A 25,514-nucleotide genomic window follows, 5' to 3' on the forward strand; every position below is an offset into this window, starting at 1 on the left:
GCTCACGCCTCAGGAGTACTATTCACTGCATGAAAGAAGAGGTTCAAATATCTAAGTTCTGGTATTCATATAAATCTTCAAGGCTGGCAAAATACTCCATGAAGTCACTTCTCTTAGTCCTTAGGATTAAAACTGAGTCAAGCCATGCCAACTTGCTCACGGCTCTGACATTTCATCTATGCTTGCTCTGTGTTTTAGAGGAAAAGCCTTAGCATCAGCTTTGTCAACCTCACAAACCTATATGGCTCTGGGCCTCAGTGTCCTCATCTGTAAAACAGGGAGAACATCAGTAAATTCTACCCGGAGAAGCTTCTGAGAGAGTCAACATATCAATGATTCCAACTGTAATTACTGCTATTGTAATGACAATTGACTGAGCCCTTTATTAAGTGCGGAGACACTGTGGTTAAGCACCTGATGTATATTATCTCATCTAATCCTCAGAGTAACCCTGTGAGGTAAATAGGCATTAGCTTTAAGAAGGTGACACTCTGCACCCAGACTGCCTGGGTTTGAACGCTGGCTCTGCTGCCTACTTGCTACATAGCCTTAACAAGGACAAGTTAATCTCTGTGCCTCAGTTTCCTCATCAGTAAAATGGGGATAACAATCCTATCTATTTTACAGGGTTAACTTCAGTTATAAGCGAACTAAAGGATGTAATAAAGGACTTTGAACAGTACCTGGTTCATAGGAAGCACTTAGCAAATATTAGCCTTTCTTCTTTTCTTAATTCCGATTCTAGACCAGTGGTTATAAACTGAGGCTGATTTTCCCCCATCCCCACCCAGGGGACAATTAGCAAAATCTGGAGACACTTTCAGTTGGCAGTGGGAGCAGGCTAATGGCATCTACTGGGTAGAGTATGCTGTTTAACATATGCTGTTAAACATCCTACAGTGCACAAGACAGCCCCCTCCAGCAACGAATTCTCCAAATGCCAAATGCACTGTAGCTCAGAAACCCAGTTCTAAACATAAAAAAAAAAAAAAGAGAGACTCAGAGTGGCTAAGTCACCTGCTCACGGCCATTTTACTCCAACCCTGGTGCATCTAACTATTATTTCTCTTTAAGTGACATCATGCATACAACTTTAGAAACTTTCAAATATTTTTTAACATAAGGGAGAATTAGCTGACAAAGGATAGACACCCAGTTTTTTTTTGCTTTTTTTTTTAATTTTTTTTTTTTTTAACGTTTATTTATTTTTGAGACAGAGAGAGACAGAGCGTGAACAGGGGAGGGGCAGAGAGAGAGGGAGACAGAGAATCCGAAACAGGCTCCAGGCTCTGAGCTGTCAGCACAGAGCCCGACGCGGGGCTCAAACTCACAGACCACGAGATCATGACCTGAGCCGAAGTCGGACACTTAACCGACCGAGCCACCCAGGTGCCCCTAGACACCCAGTTTTAAAGTGTATATCTTCGGGGCCCCTGGGTGGCTCAGTCGGTTAAGCGTCCGACTTCGGCTCAGGTCACGATCTCATGGTCCGTGGGTTCGAGCCCCGAGTTGGGCTCTGTGCTGACGGCTCGGAGCCTGGAACCTACTTTGGATTCTGTGTCTCCCTCTCTCTCTGCTCCTCCCCCGTTGATGCTCTCTGTCTCAGAAATAAATAAACATTAAAAAAAATAATAAAGTGTATATCTTCATTAACGTTTTGTAACATTAAATTAAAAATTACAGAGAAAATTACAAATGGATTTCCTGCCAAAAAAACCCTGTCACCAAGAAGAAGGTATGTTAATTTTTTTTTTTCTTTTTATACAAGAAGAAACACCAAGGCACAGCAATTCAGCTCAGGTTATTCAGGAAGAATTAGATCATAACCAGAATGGTGTGCTTCTTTCTGAAAGCCTGAGACAGAATAAAGTTTGGAGTCTAGAAGTCCAGCTGGTGAGAGGGCCATGCGCAGGAGAGCGCTTACCTTTTTTCCGTGATGGGGCATCCCTGTCTATCTCATCATCTTTCTTTTTATTCCCCAAGTCACTGGTGTTCACAGTCACTGTTGCCTTGATTTCCTGCTGGGCCACCTTCATTCGGTCATAGAAGACTTTGAAGAATTTTTCCGACTTCTTATCTTCTGTTAACCGGCAGAAAAAGGAGTGCTGCCAAAGAAAACCCACGGATTTTCAACACTGTGACAGATCAGTGATTGAATCCCACTCAGGACACCAAAACCTCATGGAGACCAGAGCCAGCCAACAAAACCTCACAAACAGTTTATAGTTCAGACCAAAGTTAAACATGGTTCTATGTACTATCATTCTCTGGATTGTATGGCCTGAGGTTTTCTGAACAGGGACCTTAAAGCAACCTGCCATGGATGTCTTTGATGGAGCAGTCATATAGGCTTGGGAAGCATGCTAAGGGGTGTTGGGGAGATTCCAGCCTACTAAGAACAAGCCCCTGCAAAACAATGCCATTAACAAAGGAAACAATGTATTTTTTTGGTAATTACTGTAGGTCCAGTCATGTGTTTAAGGACTTCCAAGAGTCCCTCCACTCTGCACAGCCTTGTGAATATACACAGATGAGTAAGATGTGCTACCTTCCCCTATAGGGCTCCATACCAGGTTAACAAGTCCCTAAGTAAGACAAAAATGTGAACATAAGAAGGGTTCTAGGAGCTACACAGTTACATCACAGAAGCTCAGAGCTGGCAAGGAGGACAGTGGGCCAGAGCAATCTCAAAATCTTTGTAGAAAAGGTGATTTTCAAATCTTGTCTAGAAGGACAGGTAAAGAGTGGTTAGATGAAGAAGCTCAAAGTTAACAGGTAGCTTGCCTCTTGGATGCACATTTGTTTTTGGACCCACTGCAAGCAATCATATACACTGTTGATATAAAAACACAATATGGTGTCTCAACTTCATTTATGAGTGTTCGTTTTTCACCCCTTTGCAAACACCACGCTGTTGTGAATTATTTACATAAAAATACAATACGGTCATTTCCAGAGGAATAAAACAAAGCTCCAAACAATATATTTGCTTCTCTCAGTTGGATCTTTCTGCCAATTTCATATCCTCCCCCATTTGGAAAGATGGCATTTCCCTACAGAAGGTAGACCTAGGCTTGCAATCCTAGAAAAAAGTAAAATCTTACCAGCCTTTGCAACCCCTTAACTCCTCAATCTCTCACCCCCTCCCAACACAAACCTGCTGCCAGATTCAGCAGGCCCCGGGAAAGCCACCACATTTCCATCTGCCAGAAGGCAACTGCAGTCACCATGACCCTTCTTCTAGCCACTAGCCCATATGCTGTATTGACAAATGTCAGTCTCCTTTGCCTACAAAGCACTTCCTGATTGTGCTTTTTCCTCTCCCTCCACTGTTCTTCTTTACTTCTGGTTGTTTCCAACATACAGCACAAGATCCATCCTTCCCACTTGTGCTTCCTGGTTCTATCTTTTCCCCTCCAACTACTCTCAAGGCCAGTACAAGTCACTGCCTGCTTACTGCTTGGTTGTACTGTGTGTCACTGAGTCCACTAAGACTCCCACACTCTCTAACCAAGCTCAAATCTTTAGTGTCCTCAATTGCCCTTTACCACCTTGTATTTTCTTACAGGTTTCTTACTACTTCATCCATCGTTCCATTCATTTACCCCTTCATCCATGCACCTACGCATCCATCTATCTGTTCATCCATCCAGTATTTACTGTGCACCTGTCATGAGTTGGACACTACGCCCATCGCAGAAGATAACAACAGTGAACAAAAAGGGGCCTGGACCCTGCTGCCTTCCCATGAAATTGGCAGCCTGTTAAGGACAGACATAGTAATTCAATAATCGCCCTAATGATGTTTTACTAAAGTAGCCATTTATCCTTATGACCCTGACCCAAGAGAATGGGTTAATGGGCTAATACTGTGGCAGATGCTCAGTGCCACCGCCTTGCTCTTCCTTGCTTTGCATGGCTCTTCCCGTGGCTGGGTCCCCTCATTGTTTGTATCCCCAGTAACATCACCTCCTCAGTGAAGCCATCTCTGATAATCCTCCCTGAAGCAGCAACCCAGGCAACTGCTTATTCTCCCATGCTTTATTTTCTACTTAGCAACTGGTATCTGTTGTATTTGTGCTTTACCTACTTACTGCATGTGTTAAGCAGAATGTAAGTTCCAAGAGGGTAGGTGCCTCACCTCTATGGTTCACAGCTGTCTCCAGAGCACCCAGAGGAGGCCCAGCACATAGAAGGAGCTTCCTAATTATCTGATGAAAGAATAAATACAACCCAACACTTCATGGCTCCTTTTAACTATAGCCTCCCAATCAGATCCTGCTTATATTCAGTGGCTGTGCCAGATGTGAATCCTCAACAGAGACTAATTCTAGAAAACTTAATCAAGATATGAAAAATCAAGTTCTAATCGTTCACTCCTTTGAGAGCTGATATATCCACCAACAAAAGAAGTGTGGGGATGAAGCACACAACCTACAGCCACCTACCTAACTGGCATGACTACAGTTTCCACCAAAATGAACCAATACAGCGTCTCACCCACATGGGGTCATGGGGTGACAGCACCAGAAGGTGGCTGCTCAGGGCAATTAACTTGAGTTGCTACCCCATTAATCTTCTCGCTGTATGGAGGCAACTGAACAAAGCATCCTTTGGACAATCTGGTCACTCAGAAAAAACAAATGCACTTTAAGTAGGTGAGCAAAAAGATAAATAACTAAAGCCTTCCATCTGTCATATTTAACAGGGCAACACAGCACAGACTGACGGCCAGCTACAAACCGCACTGCTTAACGTCTAGCTGGTTAACCCAACAGATGTCAACTGATAGCGTCAGGGTAAGAAAGCCTCTTATGAAATGGGAGAAGGGCAAGTGACTGAGGATTACACACTTCTATATATGTTTTGCAATGGCCAGTATATTTATTTTACATTATTTATATCAGTCCTTAGTCTCTCAAGGATCTGAAGCAGCTTTATAAACAGAATGTGGTCAACAAAATAATAAAGTAGACACGAGGGTACAGAGGCATCAAGAAGCACAGACAACTGGAATGAAACAAGGGTGGTGCCTGGAAGATGGAAGAAATGATTCAGGGCAGTCCTAAGTCTCTGAGGTACCCGCCTATCAAGCTAAAATGGGAGGCATACTCCACCAGGGTTATCATTAAGTATCAAAAAGAAAGATGCTGCCACTGCCTCAAAGGAAGGAAAGCATTCTTTAATGACAGGGTTAGAGGGCAGGCTTTCCAGTCAGACCGCCTGGGTTCAAGTGCTGGGTCCCTCACTCACTAGCTCTGTGCAAGTTACTCACCTCTCTGGACCCACATGGAAGGGCTGCTCCCGTGTACACCAAGCGCTCACCACAGGGCCCAATGAGCGTCAGCTTTTTTGTACCACCATCACATCAGTAGGACGTGGAAGCCCCATGGTGAAGGCATCCCCCTCAGTGGCTACGGCAGGATAGCAAAGCGTGAGCATTCTGTCTCCGGAGTCAGAGACACTTGGGTTTCAGCACTACCTCATGAGCTTGTGTCACCTTAGAAAGTGACAACATCTCTGAAACCTAAATTTTCTCATCTGAAAAATGGGCATGGTAACAGTACCTCACAGTGGTTATGAAGCTCTAATGAGATAATCATAGTAAAACGCACAAGGGCCAGTATTTCCTGACTGCTTATGAGGTGCCAGGAACTAGAGTAAAACTTGCGTGTGGTGTCTCACCAAAAATCCTACAGAGGCAGTTATTTCTCCTTGGAGATCAGGGGACCCTAAAAGATAATGGGCATCAAGTATTTAGCACACCCCCAAGATGCCCACACCGTGACAAACGTAACCTCGCCAAGACGCTGGTGAGACCCAAGAGCTGTCGCTTCAGGTCTCCTGCCTGAGAATCTAAATAAAGATACTCTGGAAGGAAGAAGCTTGGTCTCCAAAAGGGAAGCAGTACTATCTTGTGTAAGAGGAGAAGTGAAAAGTGACAGCAGTGCAGAAGAACTAAGATACCTCCCCCACAGAGGCAGGATGTGCCACGGGAGAAACGGGGGGCTGAGGAACAGGGGCCCTCAGCCAGAGGCTCGTGGAGACAGTCACTGCCCCTCCCTGCTGGACTTGGCGAGCCCAGAGCCCTGCACACAGTTCAAAGGCCTGTTTGTTCAACCTCTTACTGTGATGCTCTGTTTGGAGGGCTTGGGAGGAAAAGGGGACACCCCCCTCTCAGGACTGTTTCCCCAGATGCAGGTTGGACCTCAGAACGGAGGCAGCGGGGTGCTCGTCCTCCCAGACCTCAGGCTCTCAAAACAGGGCCTTTCCACACGCCACGTATCCACTCCTCCGTGAACCTACGAATCACCCCTTTCTCCATCTAAGAACCAGCAGGCAGGTAGAGACTGTTTTGCTTTTGCAAAGGTTTTGCTGCACCCCACCTGGCAGATTTGAGGTAATCATTTGGTGGATGCCCCTGGAAAGTGTGAGTGGGGAGACTAAAGGGAAACAAGAAAACTTCTGGACTGAAAGAAATATCCTAATTAGGCTGGCGGTAGACAGGTGTGGTAGGGATAACAGCAACAACAAGACAATACCTGGGACCTGTGAACAGGTCACCTTACAGGACAAAGGGAAACAAAGTTGCAGACGGGATGGAGGTTGCTCATCAGCTGACCTTAAAATAGGGATATTATCCTAGATTGTTCAGGGAGGCAATCTAATCATAAGGGTCCTTAGAAGAGGAAGAGGAAGTCAGATGCCATATGAGAAGGACTCCATTCAGCACTGCTGGCTGCAAGGATGGAGGAAGGGGCCATGACCCAAGGAATCCAGGTGGCCTCTACTAGAAAAGGAAAGGAAACAGAGTCTCCAGGGGAGAATCCAGAAAAAAACGCAGTCTTGCCAACACGTGGATTTCAGCCCACTTAAGACTCATGTCAAACTCGTGAGATAAAAAATCTGGTTGTTTTAAATCACTAAGTTTGTAGTAATTTGTTACAGCAGCCGTAGGAAACGAGTAGAGCTATAAACATTTGTTAAATCTGATCAAACCATACACTTACCATCTATGCACATTAGAGTCTATAAATTATGTCACAACGAAAAGGGAGAGATGGTAAAAAGATGGGCTTTGTTCCCAGAAAGCTCGAGTACTAGGTAAAGTTGTCCAGAGAAGGGGCTACCCTCCGAGGCCATCCCCACCGCAGACGGATCTGTGATGCTGCCCTAACTGCTGCCCTTTCATTACCCTCCATGTGTCTCCACAACACACGGGACCTCAAAGCCCCTTCCATGCAAGCTGTCTTGTCAGCATGTTAGGAGACTGCCAAGAAAGATACCATCATTTATAAATCCGTCACATTATATATCAAAGAGTTGGGTTAGGAGAGGTCAGGGTCTTCCTGCTCCCCCGTCCTGGGCCCTTTCTACCATCCTTCCTTTTTAAGGAACACAAGGAAGCCCGGCCCCAGTGGTTGGACAGGGAACTCAGAGGAAATGAAGGCTGCTTTGGAGGGCAGACCCATAGAACCAACTCCAACCTCACAGACAAAGGGTCTGCTTGGAGTAGCTTTAAGGAAGTCAGGGGTTGGGGTTGGAGCAGATGAGCAAGTGACCAGAGGTAGTAGCCACCTCCATGGCAGCTCTGGAGGGCAGTGGTGGCCACAGGGGGTGGGGGGTGGGGGCGCTAGGCGTGGCTATTGTAAGCCAAGCTGAAAGACAAGAACCACAGAAAAATACCTATCACAAAATGTTAAAGCAGAAAGCACTCTATTCCGGCAGTTTCCATTTCCAAAGCTGTTCCCAGCAGAGAAATCCCATTCCCCCCCCTCCCTCCGCAAACACCATCTTAGGGAAAGATGCCATGTTGAAGGGAGATACACGCAGAACTGTTCAGTTTGAAGCAGGGTGGGAAGAACCGTCTCTCTGCCACTGGAACTCCTCCTTAAAACGGCAGGCCCAGGAAGTCTGTTTACAAACCACCACTTCAGTCTGGCCCTCCACATTTTACAGAGGAGGAGACTGAGGCCTAGAGGGGCAAAGGGACAGGCCAAGGACACAGAATCCTTGGCTCCTGACCATCCATGCCAGTCACTTTATGACCACGCTAGGCTGTGGCTGGGTGACACGATGGCCTGAGTGCACACTCCTGCCCTCAGATAACTGTCAGGTGGCCACAGGTGGCCCTCATTGGGCTACTTAAGCTGTAGAGGTTCTAAGGAACTGAGGTCTTAGTTTTAAATAATAATGAAAACATCGTTTCAGGTCGCTCGAAAATAGTAAGATATTGCCTTGGCAGCCACCCACTATGGCCACTTAAATCCTTGCAAAGAAATGGAACATGGTTTATGACAAGCCCACCCAGCTATTGAAATAAGAGGCACCCTGAAGTCAGAGACTTGCAGACAGTGGCAGCTATTCTAGGAACAGGTAGGCAGTGTGCAGGAGGGGGTGGGCGGACACTTTTCTTCAGGTGCAAGAGGTCACAGTCTCAATGACACTGCAGGCAGGGGGTCCCGGAGCAGAATGGGAGACAGAGGCCTTCCCTATGCTCTGGACACACACCAGGGAAGGTACGAGAATGAGCACCTTATTGAAAAGCCATCTTCCTCAGAGTTCAGAGACTTGAGGGGCAAAGACAGACTTTGTACCCCAGGACACAGAGCCAGCCAGCCTGCACCTATTGGAACATAAGGACTTTGAGAAGGAAGCAGCCTTTATAGGTGACTTAACTCAAAGAATGGGGAATGGCAGGAAGCAGAGGCAGACGTCATCCCAGATGGAGCCTGTCAGGAGCAGGGAGAATCCGGGGGCAGCGGTAAACAGCACCAATGGGACAGCTTCAAAACTTTGATCCTGCCCCAAAGGAAAGCATTTCCATGTTGAGGCTGGCCCACCTTCTAGAAGCCCTTGTACTAGGCCTGGAGGGAATCCAGAGAATGAGCTTTTCCATTTCACTGTCTAGTACGACATGACTTGACCACCAAAGCCCATGAGGTTCCCTCTGGCTGGTCAATCTTCTGTAAAATGAATTAAACTGAGCCCCACAATTTGAAGAATGTGACTGCTGAACAGATTCCTCCACATAGTCAGATTTCTCTCTTCTCACTCTACCTCTGAAACAAAAGGATCTCAGACTTGGCCTTGGGAGTCTTGGGGACTTGAGGAGACATCTCCAACCAGACCTTCCCAGTTTGAACAGATCCTCTCCGGGTGTCACAGTAACAGCAATGGCTACCTGTGGAGTTCTCTTCCTGTACCTGCGGTTAACTGAAAGTTTACCACTTCCTGGGGACCTCCTTTCTATAAACTATGCCATAGTGAATGGTAATTGAACAGTTCCTATTTTTTAAGCACTAGGTATTTTATACTTATTATCTCATTTAATCCTTACAACTATCCCATGAAGTACGTATATGTACTGTTATTAATCACACTTTACAGATCAGGAATCTGAGGCTCAAAGAGGTTAAATAACTTGCCAAGTCACACAGCTAGGAAATGGTAGTGGTGCCCCAGGACTTAGTCCCCATTTGTCTGTTGCATCAGCCCATGCTCTAGACCACTCCGCTTTGTTAAATACCTCTTACCTGAGCAAGTCTGTCAAACTCTAAACACTTTCTAACTTTTTATAATCCAGCCCCCACCCCACCCACCCCCAGTCTCCCAGCTGCACAAACACAGACTATTCTCACAGTAAAGAATAGCTATGGTAGATATACATGTGAATGTCCCAACTTTCCTCTGAGGCTTGATGCACTTGTTAAGATGGGCTCCCAAATAAGGTCCCTCTGCTAGTTGGAAGATTTGCCAGGGCTGTGGGTTATATGTGAACAAAACCATGGCCACACAATGACAGCTATAGGTCTTGAGTCTTTTTCTTAGAAATCAAGGACAACAATCAAAACCCAAGACCATGAACCCTGAACTAGGTGATAAAGCACACGTGATTAGGCATAGCTGCTTGGAGAACTGCAGGTCTGGAAACTTAAATTTTAGCCTTCTCTCCCCACTAACCAGCTGCCTGACCTGGGCAATTTACTTAACTGCATTTATGCCCTCAGTTCCTTATCTGAAGAAGGAGACTCTTACCACCTGCCTTGTCTGCATCACGTGGAAGCTAGGGGCCCATCGAGGTTGCAGCTAGGAAACATTATGTGTGAAGAACACTTTGATTACCATGGGATCCTATTCAAACCCAAGGTGCTGCTGTTATCTTTCAATTCCCCTTTCAAAGGAAGGGTATTAGAACATAAAACAGGTGGATCAACCTATGCGCTGGGTGGTACAAGATGAGCAAAGTCTAGTGTGCAAAAATCATCCAAGGATAAACAATTCTAGCTGATACTGGCAGGTCAAGATGGTCTCTAAATGGACAGCAAAAATACAGTAAATAACAATTCTCAGTAACTGTCACAATAAAGGAAGTTAAAAAAAATTCCAGCTGGTATTTTATTAGTTACAGAAACCATTCAGATTCCTTTGTACATAAAAATAAACAATTTTCCTTCCATTTCTCAAAGTTTAATGTAACCCAAGGCACAATACAAGCTTGGTGTCAAATGCTCCTCTTAGTCCCTAATCTTTCAACACAAACAATTTTTCCTTTATTTACTTACTTATTTACTTATTTATTTTATTTTATTTTATTTTATTTTATTTTATTTTATTTTATTTTATTTTATTTTATTTTATTTTTTTACCATTCTTGATTTGGGGAAAAGTCTGATGAATGAAAAGGGTCTAATAATTAATAAAGTGGTCAAGAATCAAATACTCCCCTGGTATAAATGATCACTCTAAGAAGGAAATTTCTTGCAAGGTTTGAGATGGGTTTTAACCGGTAAACATCAGGAACTTTCAGCTCACCAAGCTGTGTGAGGATGTCTCCAGCTTTAATGAGTTTAGAAATAATACACATTCAAGGCAGAAAATAAAGAAGTGATGAAGCAAACCAACTCTGGGTTAGAAAGATATCCACATTTCAAGTTCATTTTTCTGAGAGAAAGTTCTCCCTCATCTAAACCATATAGCTGTCTTTTGAGGACTTACACAAATGCCCTATTTCAATTACTCTGCCAGCTAGGGCTGGATGGAGGCCACCTTCTGGTACAAGGCAGACTTCTAATGCCTGAGAGAAGAGGTGGGGGACAAGGAGATCCTCACTCGAATTAGTCTGGTCACTGAGCTCCGAGTAAGGGCCTGAACTTCCAGGTCAAGGCCAAAGCAGTGGCTCTTCATGATGCTTCTTAAGGTGAATTAATTTTGGGTTTAGCAAGCAGAGAAGTCCAACCTGCTCTATAAAAACCACTTTTCTCCTGGGATGGAAAGCTTAACAACTCTCCTTTTTTTTGTCGCCCAGTGCCCACAGGAATCAGCACCTGTGAACAAAGTCTGCCCTGTTTGGTAAGGAGGCTGGTCCCCCTCAGTGTGGATCAAAACACTTAACAGTTTCTCAAATATTCATCAACAAACAACTAACAAAGTGTACTCCCGCCCCCAATATTTAAAGGTGCTTTCTTACAAAGTCCCTGTGTGTATAGGTAAACTGTAAGTAAACATCTCTAGCAATATTTAACAGAAATATCAAACAGTTTTCAGAAAGGCAGGTCAGGCATCCTTCTAGAGGACCTTGGACCTCTGACCAAGGGAAAAGACATTAAGGAGACTCCAGATTTTCTCTGGGTTCAATTCTCAAAACCCACCATCTTTTGTGTGTGTGTGATGGCACTGTCTCTTCTAGCCAAAGATGGAAGAGAAAAACATAAAGTCTCCAGAGGAAAAGATGACCAATGGAATGTGAAATAGTTCCAACCCCCAAACTTGCCTGACGTCACAGTGGACTGTAGTAGGTACCTCCTCAGGAATCTTCTTCAAGGGCAAGAAGGCATCATGGTTGCTCTTCACGTCAACATGAGGCTTATAATAAGGAAAGGTGGGTGTGTATAGCAAACAAGACTTTGATTAGACTTGAAGGACTTTTGTTAAAGCACTCAGGGAGGTTTGAGAATCTGTTCCACGGACGTCTACTCAACTAAAGAAGACGATGAGAACAATCTCAAGTGCATGCCTGGGGCTGCAGGAGGGGCTCATCAGCCTTCAGGAGTGCCCTCCATGCCTGGTTCTAGGACTCAATGAAAAGTAACTTCTGGCAGTTAGGGTGCTCACAGGTCCCATTTTGGCTGCCCAAAGACTTGCCATGGCATCTGTAACACGAGTACACAGGAGCCTTCTCGGCAAGCCTCCAACCTGCGCCATCAGGCCTGAGAAGACATGTGTTGGAAAACTCTTAACACCCCAAGTTTCAACTATGCATCCACACTAGAGGGCACAGGGGGCCAAGGCTGAGTCTGTCTGTTCCCTCCCACTTCACTCAGGGTGACATCTGTGCTACTGAGAAAGAGGACTAACACACGAATTGGATGGTAAGAACTTTGGTCTTTGCTCTTCTTTCCATTCCGTGTGCTGAGGGCCATTAATCAACATTGACCGACTTTTCCTGCCCTAAAACCTACAAGGTTCCCCAGGGCATCCAACTTGAGCTCTGTATCCTTCACACACCCATTTCCCGTGTTTGCACAGAGAGCGGCAGGGTCTCCAAGGAAGGGCTCTGTATCCCTCACACTTAGCAAGGTCCAAGTGGATGGGCAGGGATGCCTGAGGAGATGGGTAGGTTGGGACAGGTCATTTGTTAGCATGCAGCCTCAGTTCCCTCACGTGTAATGGGGGAAGGAAGAGAAGTACCACCCCGCTGAGAGGCCTGCCGGATGGAGTAAAGGAGGCACCATGGATGAGAGCCCGGCAGAGGCCTGGTACGTGGTGGAGTTTTATACTGGCCACTTTCTCTTCTCTGCTCTCAACAAATCTATGACAAATCCACTCGACCATAAAATCCAAAGAAAAATAAATCCACTCCGGCCTGCCAGGGGCAAGGACACTGCTGGCAAAGAGCAAAACATCAACCAGAGTGAGGGCCTTCCTGATGGAGATTCCAGTCACCCTGAGTCCTCTGCCCAGCTCAACCAACTCTCAGGTGACAGCTCCCCTGTGGACCCCAAAGAAGAAGCTCCAGGACTTGCATCTCCCAACCCCACAGGCCCATTTCACTAGGTACTAGCCCACCATGTAGCTTCCTTGTGGCTGCAGAGAACATACTTGGGATTTGACAGTAAAATATACAGATGGCCAAGAGGATGGAGACGGTGGGATGAAATTACACAGCACTCATCTGTGTAAGTGCTGCGTAATATATTATGGCTTTGGCTTCAGTAACATGTATCCAAGCAAATGATGGCCACAGCCAACTTGGTGCCCTTTAGAAGCACTGACTAGGGGTTGGCAGGGGCCACAGAGATTACTTAATCCAGCCTCCCACCTGACGACAGGCATATTACAGGGGTCCAGCCATCATTAGATGCCCTGCTTCCCCCACCCCTCCCCGATGCTATGCTTTGACCACCTTGACCTCCTTCAGCTCTGGCAATAGACCAAGCCCACACCAACCTGTCTGTCTGAACACCCTTGCCCTCTGCTCTTTACATGGCTGGTTCTCATCTGTTAGGTTTGGGCTTAAAAGGCACCTCCTTGGAGAAGCCTTTCCTGACCATCCTAAGTGGGTTCTCCTTGACATTCTACACCCTGGTTGCTTCCTTCCTCATGCTTCTCCCAGTGTGTTAATTATTTAGCTGGTTTACTAGCCATGTCTCCCACTAGACTGTAAACTCCTAAAGGGCAAGGACTGACTACATCAAGGCCAACTCATACAATGCCTGGTACCCACTAGGTGCTCAGTGAGTATCTGCTCCCTTGAGGAATGCACAATTCTGAAGGAGATTTATTTCCAAAAACCTTAAAGTGAATCAAGCTTTGCATGACAGCAGCTAAAGTTTAACTCAATTACCCAAAGATCCCTGTCTGCGAAAGCCCAAAGTCCTGCCAAATGGAGAAAATGAAGCATTCCAAAGACCAGGTGAAGGTGGCTGATGTGGCCTTCTAGCCTCTCACAGGCTTATCAGGTTTGTACACATGCCTCTGTGATAGGCTCAGGCTACCTGAGATCCTTAATCCATCTAGTTAACTGTTAACTACTCTGGCCCCACTGACACCTGCATTAGTAACTATGGAGCGGGAAGGACAATCAATTGTGAGCCTTCCACCGACTCCCCGACATAACTACAGGCTCTTGGGCTGAACAGTTTGTGGGATTGTGTTGCAAGGAGGCTAATAAAAACATATTTCTCAAACACCGTATGGTGAGGGCAACTGAAATGCATCCTCCTCAAATGCAATCTAATTTTTTTTTTTTTTACATCCTGAATGCAGAGGGAAGCAAACAGCTTGAAGATGTTAGATGGTTTATAGAACTACCCCTTCAGTGTCTGGGCCATCTTGATGGAAGCAAGTTTAAAACCCAGGCATAAGAAAGTGGTAGAAACATCAAGAGAGCCTTTGCCATTTTCAAAAAGGAACCTGGGGGGCCCTTAGGAAACATAAGTGGGCAGAGATTTATCAGTGAAAAGAAGGGTCGTGGCAGAAGTCCCCAAGCCAGCTGTGGAGGTCTGTTAGGTTCTGAGGCCTAGGTTCCTTACTTCTGCACCAGGTGCCTTTCCTCTCACCAGGGCAGGATTCACACTGTTGGCAGTTTCTAACAAGAAAAATATTTTCAACCATGAAGTTAACTCTGCTGGAAGAGCTCCAAAGGGAAAGTCCCTCCAGTTACTCCAAGGAAAAAAAAATTACCTTCTTGGTCTGGAATCTGGGGATATTTTATGCAGATGTCTCTAACAGAAGTTAATAAAGGGAAGTCAGCTTGCCTTTGATTATTCAAACAGGCTACTGCTATTAAGAGTTGCACAACTCTTGGGCAAGGCAGGGGTGGGTTCTGGCTTTTTTTTTTTTTTTTTTTAAGCCTGTCCTCATGGCAACTACTTATTCTTTTCTAAGAATATTTCATTCTAACTTCCCTACTCACATCTTTCCAATACCTCTCTTCTGGCGGGAATGTGGCCAGTAACAAGAGGCCAGCTCAGAAGGCTCTGTGGTGGGCACTCCTGGGGCCTGCCACATAGGGGTTCTGAGAATGACAGTTCCATGTCCCTGCTGAGAACTGGATGGAGGAGCCACTATTCTTTTCTTTCTTCTTTTTTTTTTTTTTTTTTTTGGGTGCAGGCTGAATAATTTCAATCTGCAAGGTAACAGAAGTTGCCCAAGCTCTAGGAATTATCACTGTGGGACAAACGCGTTCTCTTATTTTCATGTGGTTCTATTTTATAATGTGCTAGGTGACACAGGAGACATCCACCCGCCTAGGGCAAGAGCACACAGGAGGATGGAGGGAAAAACAAACAGCCCTTCTCCTCTGGGGCATAGCAACTGTTCATACAACTGACAATGGAATCCACCTGGTTTGGGGGCAATCCAACAGGGAAGAGTAAATTTCTATTGGGTGAGATTAAAGATGTCTGGGATAGGTCCCTATTATGGAGGGGCTGGGTAATAAAAAAAAAAAAAAGAAAACCATGAGAAAATAGGGGAGGGTGAAAACAATATACCTTAGCGGAAACTCTTCTGATGTCCTGGAGCTACACAATGCAGAGCTCTTGGTGGGGGGTGGAGGTCGGGGGGAAGGAAAAATATTCTGTTTCCGGAGACAGCTCCAAGAATCATGAGTAGGTGTGAGAAACAAGGAAGCTTATAGATTACAAAAAAAAAGAAGAAAGAAAAAAAAAAAAAGAAAGAAAGAAAAGGGGGGAAAGGAAGGAGTCAAGGAAGAGGGGGGTGAGATCTCTGGGAGACAGGAGAATTAAAGAACACCATGGCAACAAGTCCGTCCACCTACCCTGGCCGCCCACCCACAGCCAGATTCTTTGCTGACGCACTTGAGAACAAGCTGGTTCCTACCAGCTCAGGAAGGTGAGCAAACCCAGAGAGCTCATTAAATCCCTTCTCAGCGACTCTTGTCTGCCTGCAGATAGTGAGCAAGGAGGATATAAATAGAAGTTATATAACATCTCTTTGTTGATTCCTGTGCTTACCAAAAAAATGCAGCATGACCTTGTTTTTTCTGAAGCATTTTCCTCGGCCTACTGGTTGAGGACTTTAATCAAGTTAGGATCATCTTAAAGTTTAAATAGCAGGACATAGATTTCCAAGTTAAGGGTACTCAGGACAATCAGCCGAGTTCAGAACCCTCAGGGTCAAGTCCTCCTCAGGTATACAAAAATATCCAATAGCTATTAAAAAACTTTTTTAAAGAATTGTGTGCTTCTCCTTAGAACGTTTCCTGATGATGCTAGGGGTAATATTACTTCCCAAGAGCAAGGAACCATTAATAAATTGGCTTCTTTGGTTTTCCAAAGAAGGTCAGAGCACTTAAAAAATACAAATATATAAATGTTTAAAGCTAACTGATGGCTTCTAAATGCCTCCAGGCATAATCAGCACACCTTTCCTCTCTTAAAAGGCAAGACATTAAGGGTCCAGTGGATGTCCTCAGAGACACCTTCAAAAGTTAAGCACTGAAGGAAACACAAATGTGCCCTGAAATCCAGCCCAACCTGGCCAGTCCTCCAGTGTCTGCTGGGACTTCTGAACAGACTCCTGCTTTGGCGCCTTTGCAGAGAGGTATTTTTTTTTTTTTTAATTTTTTTTTTTAAATTTTTTTTTTTTTTCAACGTTTATTTATTTTTGGGACAGAGAGAGACAGAGCATGAACGGGGGAGGGACAGAGAGAGAGGGAGACACAGAATCGGAAACAGGCTCCAGGCTCCGAGCCATCAGCCCAGAGCCTGACGCGGGGCTCGAACTCACGGACCGTGAGATCGTGACCTGGCTGAAGTCGGACGCTTAACCGACTGCGCCACCCAGGCGCCCCTTGCAGAGAGGTATTTAATAGGAGTGTGTGCTTACAGGATGCGCTGCAGAGCTCAGTTACTCTGATACCTCGTCTAACCTGTTGATGCCACATAACTCTTAGAAACTGTTGCCATGGGAACTTGTCCCTCTCTGGCATTCTCGTCAAGAAATGTTACAGGTGCTAGAGAATTCAATGCCTTTAGTCTCAGTAAGCTTTGTCTGAGTCTTGCAAGGTGTGGCTTCAACCAAGAGGACTTTCAAACCCATGATGGAGGGTTTTGAATACAAATGTCTTCAAAGGACAGGGGTTCACTGCACAGGGCATGGAAGGGAGGCATGTCTGTGCTGGGATAGCCTGAGAGTACATATAGGCCCCACTAAGCATTTAAATTCTATATACAGTGTTTTCAACGCATCATATCAGCTAAACAAAGATTGTGTAGGGCTCTAAGTAGCTCAGATGGTGACCCCAGCAAGAGATGCAGTGGCTGTCATCTCTGAAATGGGATTTCCTTTCTCATCAGAACTGGTGGGTGGGCAACAACACACTAATGCATAAATTCAAGCAAGGCAAGAGTCTACATCCCCAGTCAGATCTCTAGTCCAGGGACGGTCACTTGAAATGCTTCAGCCCATCTCTCAACTGAGTTGCTTTAAGCCTCCTGCCTTCTCTTCTTATAAATTCCTGCCAGAAAAACAGGATCTACCTTCTACAATATGAACAGTGCAGATCTGGTAGGAGCCAACACATCTCCATGTCCCGACGCAGCAATGTTGCCAGGTAACAAATGTAGAAATATACTCAGAAAACTGTATGTGACAATATACAACCTCCGCGCTGCAGCTGATAACCGAGGGAGTGTTAAAACACCATGTTCTCTTAACACTTGGGCTTTTGGTGTGAAAATAAAATTAAACGGGATACTTCCTCTTGTAAATATAAGACAGGCATACAACTCACACATGCATCCACTAATTGGAAATAGTAGAGGGGCTTGCAACAGCCATCTGCAATGCACCCTGTCTTTCACTTCCCATTCTCCCCGCCAACATGAATTCCAGAAAACTCAAAACTGAGCAAGAGCCCTTCTTATATCAGGGAGAAGTTCACCTCTGACCACAAAAAGATACTCAATAAAGACACCAGTGGAAACTAAAGGAAGGCTCTTACATTATTATAAAATTCCTCATGTTTCCATCGTATGGGTTTGTAAGACAACTTTTATAGTTTGTGGCCTAACCAAGCAGTGATTCTTTGCTTCTTAGATCAAAAAACCAGTACTTCCTGGCCCTAGTCCCAACAAGAACAAGACAGACACTGCGCTCTACTGTGTGTAGCCCATGAGTGGAAACAGGCTAAGCCCCTGACATTGGACTCATGTATCTCAAAGACTTTCTAGCATGGTAGAGAGTTGGGAGATTTTGGAGAGGCAGACCTGGGTTCAAATCTCAGCTGTGCTAATAGGGTGACTTTGAATAAGAGCTCTGGCTCTTTTGAGACTCATTTTCCTCACATGTAACTAGAGCTACTGGACCTAGCCCAGGGGAACTACATAACAGTACCACGTATAGCTCCTGCCCTCTTCCTTTATCTTTGCCCCCAAGTGAATACTGTCCAACCGATCAACGACTCAAATATGAGGAGAATCCAGTGCAATGAGCCTCTTTGTGCAAAATGGGTAAAACGGGAGATCTAACTAGTCTCTCATTATGCCAGAGTACATGTGCTTCTTTATATACAAGTAAAAAACAAAACTTGTTAATAATGTAACCTAACCCTTCATATAAGCCCTAATTAAATGAGCTGCCACTCTCTCCACAGAGAGGAAGTTATGCAATAGAGTTTCCTTGTCATTAACTTTCATAGACCTGGGAACGTGGAATTTGATAGAGGTGAAGCAGCATGTATAACACTTACAGTTTTTATTTAGCAAACAAGACACTAAGCCTAAAAGAAAGACTTTCACGGTTTCCTTCTCTGTCATTCACAAGCCAATATTATAACCAAAGCAAAGACACCAGCCACATGAGCTGTCTTCTCATGTGCTTCTCACAGCACCCTCCACAGAGTCCATCCACCAAACGAGCAACCAAGAGTGAAGCCAAATTCTAATTTGCCTGATAGGAGGCAAGGTCCTCAAAAGGGGTCCAGAGCCCCTTTTCTTGGTCTCCAGGGAGGGGAATGTGGACCATGTCTGTGTCAGGGAAATTAATGGAGGCTTCTCATACACCATGGAAGCACCAACACAGAGGGGAGACAACTCAGGCTGTGGCAAGAAATAAACCCAGACACAACTACCAGCTACCTCAGTGGCCCTGAACAACTACCATGACCTCCTGGATCCTTTATTTTCCCTTTAGAAAAAGGGTTCATTGGGGCGCCTGGGTGGCGCAGTCGGTTAAGCGTCCGACTTCAGCCGGGTCACGATCTCGCGGTCCGTGAGTTCGAGCCCCGCGTCGGGCTCTGGGCTGATGGCTCGGAGCCTGGAGCCTGTTTCCGATTCTGTGTCTCCCTCTCTCTCTGCCCCTCCCCCGTTCATGCTCTGTCTCTCTCTGTCCCAAAAATAAATAAAAAATGTTGAAAAAAAAAAATTTAAAGAAAAAGGGTTCATGGCAGTACCTACCCACACAGGATCACCAAAGAGAGTAACTGAGATCAAGCAGAGAAGGCATGTAGCATACCTCCTGGAACATGCACACTCATATTCTGGTACTCGTTACCATTACTACTATCTCTAGTTATTAAGAACAAGAAAACAGAGACCCTTAGTGTTTCTGGCATCATAAGGATGTTTCTCCAAAGTGACACTATATATTTCCCTTAGACTCAGATAAACCTAATTCCCTTTCACCCCTAAATTTAGATGGTGCCCCTTTATAACTGTTACAACCAGTAACAACAAATTTTCACATCCTTATGTTTATATTCAAAAAACAATAATAAGGCTAACATACCATGATGGCCATATAAGGGTCAGAACTTCTGTTCATTCAGTGGATATTTACTGAGCACCCACCATGGTCCAGGTGCTGAGGAGTAAGACAGAGGTTTGATCCTGGAAGAAATTACATTCTTGGGTGGGTGAGTGGAGAGAAAAACGTACTACTGACAAGTAACCATAAGCAATTACTGCGTGTTAAGCACCATGGTAAGCTGAGTGTCTTCCACATATTACCTCATTTGGATCTCAGAAGAAGCCTCAAGAGTAGGATTCTCTACAATGACATTATGTACAAATGAGGTTCCCTTCATCTAACACATATGAGGTGTTTTCTGTTTGTTTTTTAAATTTTTTTTAATGTTTATTTTTGAGACAGAGAAAGACAGAGCATGAACGGGGGAGGGGCAGAGAGAGAGGGAGACAAAGAATCTGAAGCAGGCTCCAGGCTCTGAACTGTCAGCACAGAGCCCGACGCGGGGCTCGAACTCACAGACCGTGAGATCATGACCTGAGCCGAAGTCGGATGCTTAACCGACTGAGCCACCCAGGCGCCCCACACACAGGTCGTTTTCTATGGAACTTGGGGGTCAACACAAACTTGCTTTCTGTTCTCTCGGGTCTTACAATGAACTTTCACTTCAAGTGTGGTGATCGCTATAATGAATGAACAGCCTATCGGTGGAGACCACTACTTCTGCCTCCAGGGGATCAAGAGAAAGTTTCCAAAGCAGGAGACATTTCAGACAGGGTTTGCTAAGTATTCCAGGCAAAGGGAAACAGGACACATCCTACATGGAGCAGAGGCATCTGAGTACACAGAAGGGACTGGCAAATGAACAGATGTAGCTCCAAGACAATGAGCGTGGGGGAGTGGGTGCAGAAACCCAGGCAGGGCCAGATCATGCAGCATACCACTGGATTCCATCATCTGCAGAAGGCTGTTAAGATAGGAAATAAGGTGGTCAGGCTTCTGTTTGGGGGACATCATTGACAGCAGCATGCAAGAGGTAAATGCCCACAGGCAGGGAGGGCTCTAAGAAGCTATCCCAGTTATCCAGGGGAGACACAATCAGGATCACAACTCGGAGAGCTGCATGGTGGTCAGCAGTAGGAATTCTAAAGCCAGAGTGACTTCCAAGCCCCACCTCCTTCCACCTCAGCTGAGCCAATTTGGGCATGTCATTTAACCTGAAGGTGCCAACTGTCTGGCTCATTACAAGTCCTAACTGAACGCTGACCACTAAACTACTGGGAGGTGGAGTGGGCACAGAATAAGTAAGAGAGGAGTGACATCCAGTGACCAGTGACATCCAGGTATGTCCCCTGGTCAACAGGAGGGGTGCTGGTGAGCCCCTTGACCAGGGCATGGAATACAAGAGAGCAAATGGGACAGAGGAGGGGAGGTGACAGGTGCACTTGAGGTCACTCTAACCTACAGTTAACACAGGTGGAGATGCTCAACGGGGATTCAAACAGAAACGTAGAAATCAGCAAAGAGGTGGAGCCAGGAACTACACCTTTGCGAGCTGTTGGCATAAATGGTAGCCGGAAGCCACGGGAGATGATGAGATCACCCAGTGAGTTTGGAGAAAAAGAAGACAAACAGGCTCCAACATTTCAGATATTTTAAGATTAACTGTATATGCCCCAAGGCCAGGAGGAAACCTTTGTAGGAGGCAAAGAAATAGCACAGCACTGAGCCCTAAGGAAGCGACTAACTTAAAGTGTGGTGGTCTAAGGTAGGTTGGTCAGAGGGCCCACAGATGAAAATCCTGCAGTCCCAGGTATATGGACTCTTAAACTGCTTTAATCTGCCTTCCAAATCTGTTGAAAGGGGTTAATTAAGGGTAATGGGATATATCTGAGCAGAGATGGTGAAGGAAAGGGAAGATCCCTTCTAGGGAAAAAAAAAAAAAAGTCTTCTAAAACATACTCCCACTGTCCCTATACACCCCTCACACACACAAAAAAGGAAGAAAAGTAGACACCCCTCTTTCCCTGAATTCCTTATTAAGTGAATAAGTGGCCAAAGTATCTTGGAATTTAGGATATTGGTCATCTGGTGAATAGAATAAAGAGGGAAAGACATGGTTCTTCCCCTTTGCCAGGTTAATATTTAGACAGTCAAGATTCAATAAGCACAGGGATTGGCCAAAATTTCAGTAAAGGGACAAATGCTAAATATTCTAGGCTTTATATGAACTCTGTTGCAACCATTCCACTCTGCCCTCACAACATGAAAGCAGCCAGAGTTAACACTAAAGGAGTAAGCATGGCTGTGTTCCAATAAAACTTTATTTACAAAAGTAGGTGACAGACTGAATTGGACCTACTGGCCAGTTTGCCAAGCCCCGGACTAACACATCACAAGCCAACAGAGGAGAATCTGGGGTCAGCTTGAAAGTTCATAAGATGCATTCATTCCCTCCTTAGAAGTCATTAAGGAAAGTTACCAAGAGCACAGACCTTTTGCTAGACCTGAAGGAAGAGAAAGAAAGGAGGAAAATCTGGACTTGTGGATTTAAAAGGATGAAATGAAATGATGGTTCAACATACAACCTCTTTCAAGTCTTCTCTTTTTTTTTTTTTTCCTGTTCTTTAGTCAAATGTTGGAGACTATGGAAAACCCAATGGTTTCTTTGAAGACCCTCCTTAGAAACCAATTCCTGCTTCTAGGTTTCGCACAAAGGAAAGAGCTTAACGTTCTGCTTCCAAAGATCTTCCCTCAATCCCCAATGAATGTAATCCTCTACTGGAACACTAGAAGAGCAGATACATGTACCTGTCCACTTCTGCCTAAACTGATGGCTTTGCTATTCAGGAAAAAGGAAAAATAACACTGGGTCTCCATTTCCTCTAAAAACATGAGCCAGGGTGCATACTTTCCCCTCAAAGCACCTCAACAGGAATGTGTTTCTTTCTTTTATAAAAAATGTTTTTGTTTTTTTTTATTTTTGAGGGAGACCTAGCACAAGTAGGGGAGGGGCAGGCTCCAGGCTCTGAGCTGCTAGCAGAGAGCCCAACATGGGGCTCAGACTCACAAACTGTGAGATCATGACCTGAGCCAAAGTCGGACACGTAACCCAGTAAGCCACCCAGGCTTACTGTGCTTCTTTATACCCAAGTGAGGAGGAACGACATATGGATGTGCTGATAATCCCCGCAGTCACTTCTTGTCCTGGACTGCAAAACCAAGCCAATATGCCCATGCCTTCTCTAGTGTCCACTAACGTCTGGAGAACTGCCATGACCAGCTGCGTGGGGTGTCACCTTTTTGGAGAGTCATTCACGTCTTATGTTCTCAAGAATGGTAACTACCTTCAAGTGTTGACTTTCTACCTCAAAACCTGAATTTAGACCAAAAATCTTGAAAGACCTTTCAGTGACACATCAGTTTCGTGGGAATGGAGAAAAAGGGTAAGACGGTAAGGTACATATGTCAAAGAAGTTATCTGCACCACAAAAAAAAAGGGGGGGTGGGGAGCAAAGTAAGCACCTAGGTCAGGGAGCACTTGAAACCACAGAGTGACTGGACTTCCCTTCACTTCCCGCTTCACGCAGAATGTCTGTCAGAAAAGGTAACCAGTACCCAAGACATGGAAGTGCCCTGACCTTATGGACCTCTACCATCATTTCAAATATATAGTCAGAGGGACTCAGGTGAACCGAGTATGAAAACAAGGTAAAACAGCACCCCCCAACCCCCGGCCCAATGGACCATAAATCGCTACACAGAAGCAAAAGCTCAGGAGTCAGCTTTTTGACAAGAAACCTATTTTTAAAAATGAACTCCACTTTTTAAAATAATAAATGTTTATTAATAAAAAAAATCAGCATATTTTGAGATCCTTCTATGACCCTGGCAACTGTCAGAGGCACTTGGTGTGAACTACCCTGTCGCAGGAGCCCTGTGAGGTGGTCACTCTCACCATCCTGATCTCTAGCTGGCAACCACACTGACAGAGGTCAACAATTTTGCCCCATGTCCTGAAGAGGGACGTGGCAGAAGCAAGGCTCAAACCCCGGACCATCCTCATTCCACAAAACCAGTCCCCACAGCAGCAGCTCACAGGTGCGCACTGTCTATAGGGACACGCGCTTTACCCCCAATGCTACTCCATCTTATCCTCGCAACAGCTCCATAAGGAAGGGACTTAGTTTTTCTAACTCTTACTTTACAGATGAGAAAGCTGAGTTTCAAAGCGTCCTGAGAAAGTCCAAGGTCACCCCATTGGCCGAGGGCAGGGCTGGGGTTCCAACACAGGTGTTTCCACTGTGGAGGCCAAACTCCTTCCCACGTCAGAGGCTCCCCTTCTAGGCAGTGTCCCCAGAGTCTGCAACCCATTACCACCAGCTCTCAAAGGAGGGGCAGCTGTTCAGACCCTTCACAGCTTCAGCTGAAAGGCAGAGAGTCCAGGGAAGCCTGCGGGGGACAGGCCACCTGCCTCCCTCCTATTTCAAGGCCAATGGCTCCCAACTCCGCCACACTAGGGCGGGGGTTGGGGAGCCATCTTCTGACTGTGGCAGGCCACACTCATTTCCCACATGGATAAAACCTGAGGTCAGAAAACACCACTCAGAAGTGACTCATTTCTGACTTCCCTGCCAAAAACAACACCCTTTTACGTAACTTGCTCACACACCAATCTCCTCCTCCTTCTAAGGGTGAGAGCCCTGTCAAACCAAGGCTGCTTGTCCTCGCAAATTGGCCTTCTGTTTCCAGCAAAGGCAAATCAATTTGCCCTTTCTGCCCTCATCTCCCTGCTAACTGGGGTCAGAGGTAGCCAGATCAACATGATCCTCCAATGTGCCCTTCTGGTAACTCCTTCTGGACGGGGTGGGAGATTTCATATATAATATTGGCTCTTGGGCTGATTTCTTAAGCCAACCACAAAAAATAAGTGTGTGGTGAAGGAAAGGCCCCCAAGGACTAGGGATCTCTCTCAGATGAGTTTGCAAGCCAGTTTCCCGAAGGAGCACTTCTCACATTTTCCATCTCCAGCTGCGTACGTGCAAAAAAGAAAGCCCTTTTCGGGTGTGTCTGTAGGCTAGACTTGGCATAGAAATAGCTGTGGGCAGCCATTTGATACATAAAATTCACTGTGCTTCTGCAACCAGAAGCAATTAGTCCAAAAATTTTTTTTTGTTATGTCTGTCTCCTTAATTTGCTATGAGGTCCTCTATGGTCATGTCAGCACATGTATCTCCCAACATCTGTATTTGCTTTCAAAAAACCCCAAAAAGGGGCGCCTGGGTGGCTCAGTCACTTAAGTGTCTGACTTCAGCTCAGGTCATGATCTCATGGCTTGTGAGTTTGAGCCCCATGTCAGTGATCTCATGGCTTGTGAGTTCGAGCCCCGCGTCGGGCTCTGTGCTGACCACTCAGAGCCTGGAGCCTCCTTCAGATTCTGTGTCTCCCTCTCTCTCTGCTCCACCCTTGCTTGCTCTCTCTCTCTAAAATAAATAAGAAATTCTAAAAATTAAAAAAAAAATTAAAAAAAAAAAAGACAGGGGTGCCTAGGTGGCTCAGGTGGTTAAGAGTTCGACTTTGGCTCAGGTCATGATCTCACGGTTCGTGGGTTCGACCCCTGTGTCTGTCTGTGCTGACAGCTCAGGGCCTGGAGCCTGCTTTGGATTCTGTGTCTCCATCTCTCTGCCCCTCCCCGGCTCACACTCTGTCTCTCTCTCCCTCTCAAAAATAAACATTAAAAAAATAATAAAATTTAAAAAAAATTTAAAAACCCACAACACGAGATATGTTCAAAGATATAC

The 25,514-nt window shown here is 45.5% G+C and overlaps 1 protein-coding gene across 7 annotated transcripts in view; it reads right to left on the reverse strand.

Annotated features, from left to right (window-relative positions):
- Positions 1-25,514, reverse strand: part of ITPR1 (inositol 1,4,5-trisphosphate receptor type 1) — a 330,414-nt gene that overhangs the window by 71,728 nt on the left and 233,172 nt on the right. For all 7 annotated transcript variants that reach the window (XM_058726155.1, XM_058726158.1, XM_058726156.1 and 4 more), the window contains one exon: positions 1,925-2,105. In XM_058726155.1, coding sequence (XP_058582138.1) covers positions 1,925-2,105 — 181 coding nt within the window. The remainder of the gene's footprint in view (positions 1-1,924; positions 2,106-25,514) is intronic.

The sequence above is a fragment of the Neofelis nebulosa genome, chromosome 4 (assembly GCF_028018385.1).
Source record: "Neofelis nebulosa isolate mNeoNeb1 chromosome 4, mNeoNeb1.pri, whole genome shotgun sequence".
In the NCBI taxonomy this organism is placed as follows: domain Eukaryota; kingdom Metazoa; phylum Chordata; class Mammalia; order Carnivora; family Felidae; genus Neofelis; species Neofelis nebulosa.